The sequence below is a fragment of the Panthera onca genome, chromosome X (genome assembly GCF_046562875.1).
Source record: "Panthera onca isolate mPanOnc1 chromosome X, mPanOnc1 haplotype 2, whole genome shotgun sequence".
Classification (NCBI taxonomy): Eukaryota; Metazoa; Chordata; class Mammalia; order Carnivora; family Felidae; genus Panthera; species Panthera onca.
In genome coordinates, this window is record NC_138357.1 from 1,517,407 (window position 1) to 1,528,914 (window position 11,508).

Here is an 11,508-nt window from a genome sequence, read left to right on the forward strand (position 1 = left end):
TCCGCTTCATTCGAGGCTTCAGAAATCCGACTGCAGGGCAGGAGTGCAACCCCAGCCCTCGAAGCCTAGGAAGGCCGGCTCGTACCGCCTTAGAGGAGTCTGGGGGCAGGTTTGTACGGCGAAGCACGCGTGGATCAGGAGCGCGACCACACGGCTCCTCCCATTTGGAGGCCTGGGGACCCGCCGGAGCGCCTTCCGAGGCCCGGCCGGTGCGGGCCCCTCCCACCCGGCGGCCAGAGCGGGTGGTGGAGGCGGGCCTGTGGGCGGGGATGCGTTGAGCCCGGGGGCGGGGACTCCACCGCCTCCTCTCCTCTGCCAGCCCCGCGGCGGGGGCGGGGGCGGTACCGGCGGGCTGTGGCCCCGCCCCCGGGCCGCCATTGCCGGGCCTGTCGGACCGAGCTGCGCATCTCCCTCGTCTCCCCTCGCGAGCGGAGCCGGGCGACCGGCCTGACAAGGCTGCCCACAACCCAGCTTGCATCGCCCCACGGGCCAGGCAAGTCTCCACCAGCTAACCGGCGTCGTCCGTCCCCAGCCTGGGAAGGGCGACCTGAGCACGGGGCCTCCCATGGGAGGAGGCCTCCGTCCGGGCGAACCAGCTTTACTTCCCGGCTCCAGGGGCTCCCGTGGGCACGGCCGTGAGCCGACGGGTTCCTGAGGACCTTCTTGTCCCGACAGGGCCTTTCTGCGCGTGCCCGAGGAGCCTGGCCGGGCGGTTGGACGAACAAGCCGGTGCACCGGTCGCGTCCACCCAGCAGCGAGGACCAAGCACAGGCTCACGCTTGTGCTTTGTTGCCCCCAGAGTGCAGGGTCCCCAAACACTGCACCTGCCGACGACCCCAACCCCGCGGGAGAAGTGGACATGAGGTTGGCAGGTGGGTGGCGTCCAGAGTGATTGCAAAGGAGTTGGAAAGGGGATCGCCCTGGCGACCCAGGTGTCCAGAGATCGGTGTCTGGAGGTGCCCTGATGGACCACTGAGTGTGGTTTTGGAAACGGAGAACCCTGCACAGAGTGTCATTCTATGACCTTGAGCAAATCCTTTCACCTCCCAGAACTTCAAGAACTGTGAAAGGAGGATTAGGATAGTCGATTTGTCCCAACTCGGAAAACTGGCCGCTGTGGCCGCTGTCTGAGAAAATGAGTTGTGCGAGAGGCTTCGCGGAGCATGGCGGCTAGCTCGAGGGGGCGGGGTGTGCTACCGAGGAGGCGTGGTTTCAGAGGAACTCAAGAATTGCCACTTCAGACCTTCTAGGGTTGCAGCGTTGTAAATCTATCCTCGTGACAACTGGCCGGTGACAGACTGGATGGGAAGTTACGGCCTCAAGATCAGTCAGGGCTGCAGCAAGAAAGGAGGCGGTTAATTCAGGGCCGGGACTTGATGAGGGCGCGTATAGGAGAGTAGACTGTATGTAGGGAAACAGGGGCACATGGAGCTTTTCAGTGGAAAATAGATGAAGATCATTTGAGCAACGAGGCTGACGAGCGTCCAGATGGGGTTAGAATATGCTGTGTGAGAAGCCAGTGGACAAGTATTTCCAGCATGGGGACCCACAAGCGACTCAGGGAGCTAACACCAGGAAGGTCATAGGTGGCCTTGACAACAAGCTGCCTTGATGGGGTGATGTAGACAAGGCCAGGCTGGAGTAGGTGGAGACACAGTGTAAGGTGACATGCAGAAGGAGGCAGTGCAGATGCCTTTGGACATGCTAACTGGGAAGATGAAGGGAGGGGAGAGAGAGGCCAGTGGCTGGATGGGGCTGTGATTCTGAAGGAGCCCCTTCGCTTCGGTGACTTCTTACAACGGGAGATGTTGAAGGTACAGGAGAAAGAGCAAGATAGAGCGAATGGGGACTATGACAAGAAATCTGCGCAAGTAGGAGACCTCAGGGTCCAGCTCCCGGCAGGTGAAGGAACAGGTCTTCAAATTGAGTAGGGACCCCCCCCCTCCATCATAACAGGAGAAACAGGACACGATGGATGGCACAGGAATACACTGGTAACCTCAGAGGCCAAAAGTTACAGGGCTCCACAGAGAACCCAGCTCCCAGCCTGGGGCTCTGTTTCCTCCATCTACCTGCCACGATCTCAAGTTCCTGTCCCAGGCCTGCCGGGTGGCAACAGGTCCCCACCTTCTTCTTCCCAAGGGGGCATGGAGATCCAGTCCTGAGAGGCCCTAGGGTCATTTGGGAGCTCACTGGCAACTGAGGTGGCCTTCCTGTGTCTGTCCTGCCTCCAGGCCCCCTCCGCATCGTGGCCCTGATTGTCACCGTGGGCCTCACCTGGATCGTGGTCAGCATTCTCCTAGGTGGGCCTGGCAGTGGCTTTCCTCGTATCCAGCAACTCTTCTCCAGTGAGTGTGGGACTCTTGATTGTCTGTGGAGGTCGCCAGGGTGGCCACCCTGGCTCTGGGTGAGGTGGGTGTGGCCTGGGTTTTGTGTCTCCCTGGTGGGCCACCTCTAGCTAACCCCAGTCGGCCTCCTGACATCCAACACATTCTTCCCTCTACCACCCAGTTGTTTCATTTGGGAACTCCAATCCATGTATTTAGAATTCTGTGCCCAGTTGGAGTCACTAGTGTCTGAGAGAGGGGCAGGGAGGCTTCTGCTGAACGCTGGGGACGACACCCTGGCTGCTCCCTGCAGGCCATACGCTGGGCTCTGAGGTGGTGACAGGACTCTACACCTTGTTGTTGGTGACGATTCACCCAAGTACCATTTACAATTGCAATTTACTTTCTTCCCGGAGCAGGGGGCTTGAATCTGGCTTAGCCCCTGGCCCCTGAGCCTGATCAATCCTCTACCTTGACTTCACGGTGTCAGGCCAGGAGGCTCTGCTACAGGGCCCTGGAGGCCTCCACCCTGACACCAACAACTCTCTGTATCCACAGGCCCAGAGAACTCAGCAACTGCAGGTAAGGCTCCCGTCACCTCCCTGCTCCTTTCCTGTGCCCAGCCTTCATACTACTTCTCCGATACTGCTACCTGCCTTAAGGCCTGCAGGCTCTCTGTTCTCCCTTCATCCCTCCCCAAACTGGCCATCACAGCCCACTGGAGCTGCTTGCATGCTGTGAACCTAGAAATCCAGTTACTGGTAAGACAAGCATAGGATAGATGTCCCCACTGCAAGAGGGAGGAACTGGAAGGAATAAACCAGTCACCAGTCCCAGTAGGGCAAATGCCATTAGGATTCAAGGCCTGAGAAGAATCCTCTAGGGCCCAATGCTCTGTGCTCTGGATGTAACTGAACGGGGGGTGAGGGGCACCCTCTGGAATGGAGGGTGCGGTCCTACCCTCTGGGCCTGGCCCATCTCTGGCCTCGGTAGCCACCGCTCTGCCCTCAGAGCCATGCTTCTTCCTTATGTCCCTTTTCTGTCCCTTTCAGCCCAGAACAGCACTCTTTCTGCTGGTATAAAATTCTCAAAAAACATTGTTGGTCTCTTGTGCGATTTACGAGACTCTAAGTGAGGAGATGAGAGGGCCCTCCAGATCTCTCGTGGATAAGGCCATTTCTGTTCCTGGCTTCTACTGACATGCTTGCACGGGTCCACAAGTCGCACCCTCTGGCTCCGTAGTAAATGCTCATCCAAGCACAGAGCCTGCTTTCACACGTTTTGCTGTGAGCACCAAGGAGAAACCAGGCCGAGCCCTCAATACTGTGTTTGGAAACCTCCTCAACTAAGTATCCCAGTTCAGTGTTTATAAGTTCTTTGCCACTTTATGAACCTTACCTCCAGGATCCAATAACATGTTCCCGGTTTCCATCGGAGACCTCACCAGAAGCGCCTTTTTAATTTTTTTTGATGTTTCTTTTTGAGAGAGAGATAGAGACACACACAGGGAGACAGGCAGAGCACAAGTGGGGGAGGAGCAGAGAGAGAAGGAGACGCAGAAAACAAAGCAGGCTCCAGGCTCTGAGCTGTCAGCACAGAGCCTAATGCGGTGGCGCTCGAACTCACGAGCCGTGAGATCATGACCTGAGCCAAACTCAGACACTTCACTGATTGAGCCACCCGGGTGCCCCACAGAAGCGCCTTTAACATTCATGTTGCCGACGACAACGTGGCCATGATGATGTATGTGTTCTCCCCGCTCTCAAACCAGCTCTGCCCTCTTCCATCCATATTTCTACCAACAGTCCCACAAGGCAATCGAGGCCTTTTCTAGCTGCACCCCAAAATTCTACAGCCTCCCTTCATTGCCCCGTTCCAAAGCCCTTTCCACCTTTTGGGGGATTTGTTGGAGCAGCGCCCACCTCCTGCTGTCAGATGTTTCCTGGCTGTAACAAAGGAGCACGCACCACGTACACTGAGATGTTTCTTCTCCTCAGACGCGGCTTCTCCCCCAGTTCAGGAAGCCGGAAGGCTGAAGTCTGCAGGCTCCAGGGGAGGCTCCCTCCTGCCTCTTCCAGCCTGTGGGGGCCGCAGGTGCACCTTGAGCTGTGGGCACGTCCCTCCGGGCTCTGCCTCCGTCTGCACAGGGCCTCCTTTTCCGTCTCTGTCTTGTCTGTCCCTTAAAAGGACACTTGTCATTGAATTTAGGGCCACCCTACTCCAGGATGACCTCATTTTAACAAATTACATCTTCAATGAGCCTATTTTCAAATCGGCTGGTATTCGAAGGTGCTGGGAGGTAGGACTTGAACACGTCATTTGCGGGGCACAGTTGAACCTGTAACAGAGGCCGGCCGCCCTCCTCCCGTCCTCCCACCTCTGCCGTGGGGTTCAGGCGCTCTTTTTTTTGTCACCACTTTCCTGCAGTCACCCTCCCAGCTGCCCCTTCCTTCCCCACCTGTGCTCTCTCCATGGCGGGGCCAAGCGAAGGCCAGCCCTCCTATCTCTTTTCTCTTCTCCCACCAGTGGCAGAAAAGCCTCCCTGAGGTCCCTGTCACCTTGCGCTGAGACCAGCGCCAGCAGGATGCAGAGTGTCTGTGGAAGTGTCCCTGGCCTTGGCCTGAGCCATGTCCCCCCCCCCCCACCCCATTGGTCCCCTGCTCTGTGGCCACTCATTCCTACCTGTGGGCTGGTCCTGACCTCCCCCTCTCAGATCTCAGGTGACCCCAGGGCCAGGCCCATGGGTCACCCCTGCTGTACCTGCCCAGAGCCACGAGCCAGGAAGTACAAATGCGGCCTGCCCCAGCCATGTCCCGAGGAGCACCTGGCCTTCCGCATGGTCAGCGGGGCCGCCAATGTCATCGGACCAAAGATCTGCCTCGAAGATAAGATGTGAGCTCCTTGCGGTGAGGGGGGTGGGAGCCTGAAAGCTAGATCTGTGAGGGACGTTTGAGGACTCTGCTCCCCCCCTCCCCCCGCTAGGCTCATGAGCAGTGTCAAGGACAACGTGGGCCGTGGACTGAACATCGCCCTGGTGAACGGTGAGTCCCTGTGATGTGGGGTCAGAGTTCAGACCAGAGAAGCAGATCCATGCCATGATGTGCCACCCTCCTTCCCCACACCCTCCCCATGAGGAGGCATCTGGGTGTTCACCTTGGCCCTCTCCTCCCTCCGCCCCACTTCTGGAAATCCACAGAGAGTCCCGGAAGAGGGTCCGTGCACACTGAAGTTTCCACAGAAGAAGTGACCCAATAAACAAAAGCAGTAAAGAACCAGAAGTTTCCAGGAAGTTGGAGGGTGCTTCCTAGGGAGCCCCTGGTGGCTCCTGATCTAGGAGCCTGATCTAGGGTGGCCGGGATGGTACGGTGGCCTTGCCCTGGTGGCTCTCCCAGCAGGACTCTTCCCTCCCTGTCAACCCAGGGGTCAGCGGTGAGCTCATCGAAGCCCGGGCCTTTGACATGTGGGCAGGAGGTGAGTGGCGGTCATGGCCTCCTGCTCGTCGTGGGGCAGAATGACTGGGCGTCTCTCCCCTGAAGCACCATTCTCTGTCTATTCGCCGTGGCTTCTTGAGCGCTTCCTTGGGTTTGGAAAGGGCAGGGAGAGGAACAGGTGTACGATCATGGGCATGGCCCTGCCTTCTTGTACCGGTTTGTCCCTTTCGCTTGGGGACCTTGGTGGGTGTGTCCCTGGCCTGATCCCTGCTTTAGTTTCCTTGTTTGGAGACCAAGCGTTGGTGGGGGAGGGTTACTCAGTGGTGCCTGATGCTTCGTGTTTCATGTGACCTGACACCCCAGATGTCAACGATCTGCTGAAGTTTATTCGGCCACTGCATGAAGGTACCCTGGTGTTTGTGGCATCGTACGACGACCCAGCCACCAAGTAAGTGATTGCCGAGGCCGGCCTCAGCTTCGCCCTTCCACAGCGACTGCTTATATGTCTTCCTTCTGTGCGGCAGGATGAATGAGGAGACCAGGAAGCTTTTCAGTGATCTGGGCAGCAAGAATGTGAAGGACCTGGCCTTCCGGGACAGCTGGGTGTTTGTGGGGGCCAAGGGCGTGCAGAACAAGAGCCCCTTTGAGCAGGTACGGGTGGAGAGCCTCGCACCACAGAACAGTGTGCCTGCCCCTTCTGTTCACCCCGCAGGCTTCCCTGGGTTCTGCCCCAGCACCCCTAGCCAAGGTACCCCAGACCCCTCACCGGGTGCACAGGGAGGGGCAGTATAACTTTGACCTTCCCTGTCCTGTAGGGATTTCACCCTACAGGGTCCTTAAATGCAAAGCTTTCGTAATGGCAAGGCTCACAACTAGGAGACCTTTCTCGCAAACATCTTCAAGATGCTCAGTCCTGTCCCGTGCTTCTGCAACCCCGATCCCCGATTCACACTGCATTGGCCTTCTCCCCCCAGCCCCTGCTGTCCTCTGACTGACTGACCCCCCCAGACCCACACATGTCAAGCCCCACGTGTGGGGCTGGGAGGCCTCAGGTGCCATCCTCCTCTTTGGTGAAGCCACGGGGCCCCCCGCCCTGCCCCCCACAGCAGGACAAGGCAAATAGGCTGCTCCAGTGCTTTCTGGAAGGCTCTGGGTGCTTCAAAAGAGCAATTCAGCACTCCGAGCACAAATGCTCCCTCTGGCCTTTTTCTTCCTGAAATTTCCAGCAGCCCCTGTGGGCCAGGTGAGAGCGGGAATATTCACGTGTGCCACACACATGTACGTGCAGAGAAGCTGGCTTCTTCTACTCCACCCACTCGGTAGATGAGAAAATCGAGGTGTATTGGGACAGAGGGGGTTGTGCCCCGAGAGTGCACAGTCGGTTGACAGCAGCACACGGGGACTGCAAGCCCTGTCTGTCCCTTGTGCCTTAGGGCTGAGGCCTTGACCCCCTGCTCCCCAAACCCCACAGCACGTGAAGAACAGTAAGCACACCAATAAGTACGAAGGCTGGCCCGAGGCCCTGGAGATGGAAGGCTGCATCCCCAGGAGGACGACGGCCAGCTAGCCGGCCGAGCACAGGGACCGGGCTGAGGGGGGCTGCGTGTGCCTGACCAGGAGAAGGCGGTGGCGGCGCCGGCGTGAGGCTGAGGCCTGACCCCACGCCCAGCCGGGAGCGCTGTCTTGCCCCAACACCTCGGGGCTCCGAAGCGGTGACGGGACCGGGTGTGACCGGCGGTGGGGGTCTCTTTGTAAAGCTGCTTCCCCGGGTCAGCCCCGCCTGATTCCCAAGCACCCGTGGTCACAAGGGCCCCGGGTGCTCGCCCCTTGCTGCGCCAGGTCTGGTAGCAGCTCCGCAGTGGGTCGGGGCATCTTCCAGAACCTCTCCATCCCAGAGCTGCTCGCTGCTCTTGGGGCTGATCCTGTTTCCAGGGTGATTCCTTCAGATGAGCCACCCCTGGCTGCCTCCTGCGTCGCGCTCTTCGGGAAGGGGCCTCGTCGGAGCCGAGCCGGCCAGGGCACCAGAGTCACCTGATCACCGGCCCTGTCGCGGCAGATGGCGGCTCCCATGCTTTGTCGGGGGCCCACCTTCCAGATGACCTCTCAATAAATTAGTGGCCCCAGTGGAATAAAGTGCATTAAGTGGGGAGTCGGGTAGCGTTGTCCTTGTGGGGAGGGACACGTCCCTGAGGCTTAGCCAACCTGCTCCCACAGCCTTAGCGGACACGCTTTGTCTCCAGGGTTCCTGCCGCTGACAGTCTCTGCGGTGGCTGAGATGTGACACAGGCAGAAAGCAGAGCAGCTCCCCAGCTGGCATTCCTGTACCCTTGCCCAGGAGAGAGGGCTCTACCCTCTGGGGGAGCAGGAAACCCACCAACTCCCTCGAACACCTCAAAGGCGGGTAGAGACAGGGATGGGGATTAAAATCAGCCCAGGTGCCTCCCCACTCCCCTCAGACTCCCTCAAGAGCTAGGGTGTCTACCTGCAGCCCTTGGCTTTGGATGCCTTTGAGATCAAGGCTTTGAAGCCCAAGTCATGTGACCTATTTGGCATTTCTTGAGGATTACAGTTCTGTTTCCCTTCGTTAAGTGAAAACCAACAAGAAACTCTAAGGAGTTTTCCTGGAATGCTACATCCCGTGGGCAAAGAAGTGGTCAGGAAAAGGGGGAAAGGCACTTGGAACTTCCTCAGTTTGGGGAATCCTGGAGCCAGCCGGGCAGCCTCGAGGGGGCCGTAGCAGTGGCAATGGACTTAATGAGTCCTACTCTGGAAACAGGCTTCCCGGGCCTCCACTTTCTAAGAGGTCAGTGCTACCGGAGTGTGAACAAACTGTCAAGAAAGGGGAGTATTTATGGAGCAGGCAGAAGAGGAGAGGCTGTCTCAAAGATCAGGGAGGTGGCGACAACAAGAGCCCGGCGCTTGCCCGGGAGATGGTGATCAGAGAAGTCAACAGCCAGCCTGACCCCGAGCCAAGTGCTTTAGAGACTTGCTTTTTTAGAGCAGTTAGAGATGCACAGCAAAGATGAGCAGAAAGTGCAGAGAGTTCGCACATGTAGGTCCCCAACCTACACTGACACCTCATCACCTGAACCCCAGAGTTGACGTTAGGGTTCCTTGTTGGTTTTGAACAGTCTGTGCGTTTGACAAATGTGTAATGATGTGTGTCTACCACTGTGGTATCATACGTGGATCCACTTTTAAATCTTTTATTATAGACCGTTTCAAATGTCCCCCAAAGGAGGGAAGACACTATAATGAGGTCCGACGTACCTGTGGGGTTGCCCCAGTGTTTCACCTGCACCCCCACAGCCCATATCGCCTTAGTTCCTCCATTGGCATTCCCATTATACACCTACTACCTGCGTGGGCCTCATGCCAACCCTAGCAAGAAAGGACTGTCGTTCTCCCCACTCACGGAAGAGCTAAAAGTCCCCGCTGAGCCCAGGAGGTCGGAAGCCAGGTAAGTGGGGCTCCTCAAGGTTGGTAGCTTGCCCCAAATGAAACCGAATGTCACTGAAGGTCCACACTGCAAGCCTGGGAGGCCTCTCAAACCACCACTGTGATTGCCTGACCTTCCCCAAACATTCGCCAAGGCCCTGCCCTGGACCGTGTTACTTTCTGGGGACACAGGACTGAGCCCCAGCGATGGCCCCTAACTCCTCGGGGCGGGGGTGGGGGCCGTGTCTTCACTAGGAGTCTCCACAGTCACAGAGACAGAAACAGTAAGCCAGCTTTATCCCCTGCTTGGTCCAACACAGGCTACGAAGCCAGTGGCGGTGTGAGGCAGAGCCTGCCCAACTTTCCAAAGTAGAGGTAAACCTTTCTATATCCTTCAGCCCTCCTCCACCGGGGTGGTGCCCCTGCCCCGAAACCCCACTCCCACCTACCAGAGTTAGGTCACCCTTTGTTTTAAAAACCAGAATCCCGAGTCAAACGGACATAGGCAAAAATAAGCAATGACAAAAGAGGGGGACTAGTGTTCCCACATCAGACCCCAATGCCCACAGTAATTCTAGCTCCAGTAATGTTATTAGCACATGAGGTGATTCCCATGCAAACCTCATGTACCAAATGTGGAGGAGGGATTGAGGTGCTGATGCTGGGTAGACAAAAATGACCGCTGTCGCTACACTTCCCTGTAAATAGCAAGTGCATGCCATACTTGTACAGAACACGTCTTCCACGCATACTTATCACAGTGTCCCCGGACAAACCTGCCTGGAGAGGAGGAAAGTAGGAGTAAGCACACCTCTTAGGGCCACCATCGTGACTCTGTGACATACTACAGTGGCAGGTCTCCCATCCGAACTGCTGTCACTGTCGTTTGCTCTGTATGTTCTCTCAGTCTAGATGACATTCTCTTGCCTTTAATTTAGCCGTCCCTTTTTCCTGTAGAGGCCGCCAAGTTCCCTCATGCCAGACCCCCCACCAGCCCACTCTGGCTTTTCAGGGAGTGCTGAAGCGACTGACAATAACGGGGAGCAGCCTTCTGACTACATTTGTTCCCCTTGACCCCTGGCCCCAATCCCCATTTAGTTGAATGATTGAAACATAGGTTTCCTCCAGGGAGGACAAGTCTTTCAGGTTTTCCTTCCCCTGCCTTTCTGGCTGACCCATTCCCCCTCTCCCTATTGCCAGTAATACCCAGTCCCCGACGGCCCCACCCCCACTGCCCTTTTGCAAACTGCACCCTGCTTCCATCAGGACTCCCTCAACCTCATTTGAGAGGGACAGTACAGAGATGTTCTTAGACAAAGTACACACACACACACGGCTTATGCCTTACTGGTCCTCTGAGGCTAAACAACAGCCTAGAGCTAGGGCCTCTGAATGTTTCTGATCACTGACATAAATCAAACCATCTTAAGCATACACCCCAACCATGTGTTTAACTGTTTACATATCGCACACACGTACCAATCTGAACTTTAAAAAACACACACGAATACAAATTTTAAAGTAAAATGTATTTAAGTAAGTTTAAACTTAATCTATTTTTACTTTTTAAATTAACAGATTTTTATTAAAGTTATTCTGGGGGCGCCTGGGTGGCTCAGTCAGTTAAGCGTCCGACTTCAGCTCAGGTCACGATCTCGCGGTCCGTGAGATCGAGCCCCGCGTCGGGCTCTGGGCTGATGGCTCAGAGCCTGGAGCCTGCTTCCGATTCTGTGTCTCCCTCTCTCTCTGCCCCTCCCCCGTTCATGCTCTGTCACTCTCTGTCTCAAAAATAAATAAACGTTAAAAAAAAAATATTTAAAGTTATTCTGTACTTGAAAAATTAAAATACAGAGGAGCCTGGGTGGCTCAGTCGGTTAAGCGTCCGACTTCGGTTCAGGTCATGATCTCGCAGTCCGTGAGTTTGAGCCACGCATCGGGCTCTGTGCTGACAGCTCAGAGCCTGGAGCCTGTTTACGATTCTGTGTCTCCCTCTGTCTGACCCTCCTTCGTTCATGCTCTGTCTCTGTCTCAAAAATAAATAAACGTTAAAAATAAATAAAAATAAATAAAAATTAAAATACAAATGCCGTTTTGTTTTGGTTACGTTCTCAACGATGTGTCTTGTGCACCTGCCGTGGGCAAGTACCTGTAACTCTGGGGGCCACCAGCTTCCATTACAGCCGTGACAAGTTCTTCCAGCAGCCTTTCGGAACATGCAAGTCTCCTTAGACTCAGCACTTGCTTATTGTCTCCCCATTTTGCCCAACTTATGCCATCTGATTGTCTATTCCTTGTCCGTGAGGCCTTCAGAC

The 11,508-nt window shown here is 56.2% G+C and overlaps 1 protein-coding gene across 3 annotated transcripts; it reads left to right on the forward strand.

Annotated features, from left to right (window-relative positions):
* Positions 1-5: 5 nt before the first annotated feature.
* FAM3A (FAM3 metabolism regulating signaling molecule A) lies at positions 6-7,907 on the forward strand. 3 transcript variants are annotated; one of them, XM_081792477.1, is made up of 11 exons: positions 6-109; positions 320-493; positions 676-872; positions 2,235-2,348; positions 2,886-2,909; positions 5,096-5,219; positions 5,310-5,368; positions 5,748-5,798; positions 6,122-6,206; positions 6,283-6,409; positions 7,230-7,907. In XM_081792477.1, exons 3-11 carry the CDS (start codon positions 860-862, stop codon positions 7,323-7,325), a joined length of 693 nt encoding a protein of 230 aa, XP_081648603.1. In that variant the 5' UTR covers positions 6-109; positions 320-493; positions 676-859; the 3' UTR covers positions 7,326-7,907. The 3 variants fall into 3 exon arrangements, with proteins under 3 accessions (XP_081648603.1, XP_081648604.1, XP_081648605.1); XM_081792478.1 differs by lacking the exon at positions 6-109 and having other exon boundaries at positions 379-493; positions 800-872; XM_081792479.1 differs by lacking the exons at positions 6-109; positions 320-493; positions 676-872 and having other exon boundaries at positions 2,270-2,348; positions 5,041-5,219.
* The last annotated feature ends 3,601 nt before the right edge of the window (positions 7,908-11,508 follow it).

Coding starts and splice junctions, on each gene's coding strand:
- FAM3A (XM_081792477.1), top strand. Junction 5,220..5,309: donor ATCTGCCTCGAAGATAAGAT/GTGAGCTCCTTG, acceptor TCCCCCCGCTAG/GCTCATGAGCAGTGTCAAGG. Junction 5,369..5,747: donor GAACATCGCCCTGGTGAACG/GTGAGTCCCTGT, acceptor CTGTCAACCCAG/GGGTCAGCGGTGAGCTCATC.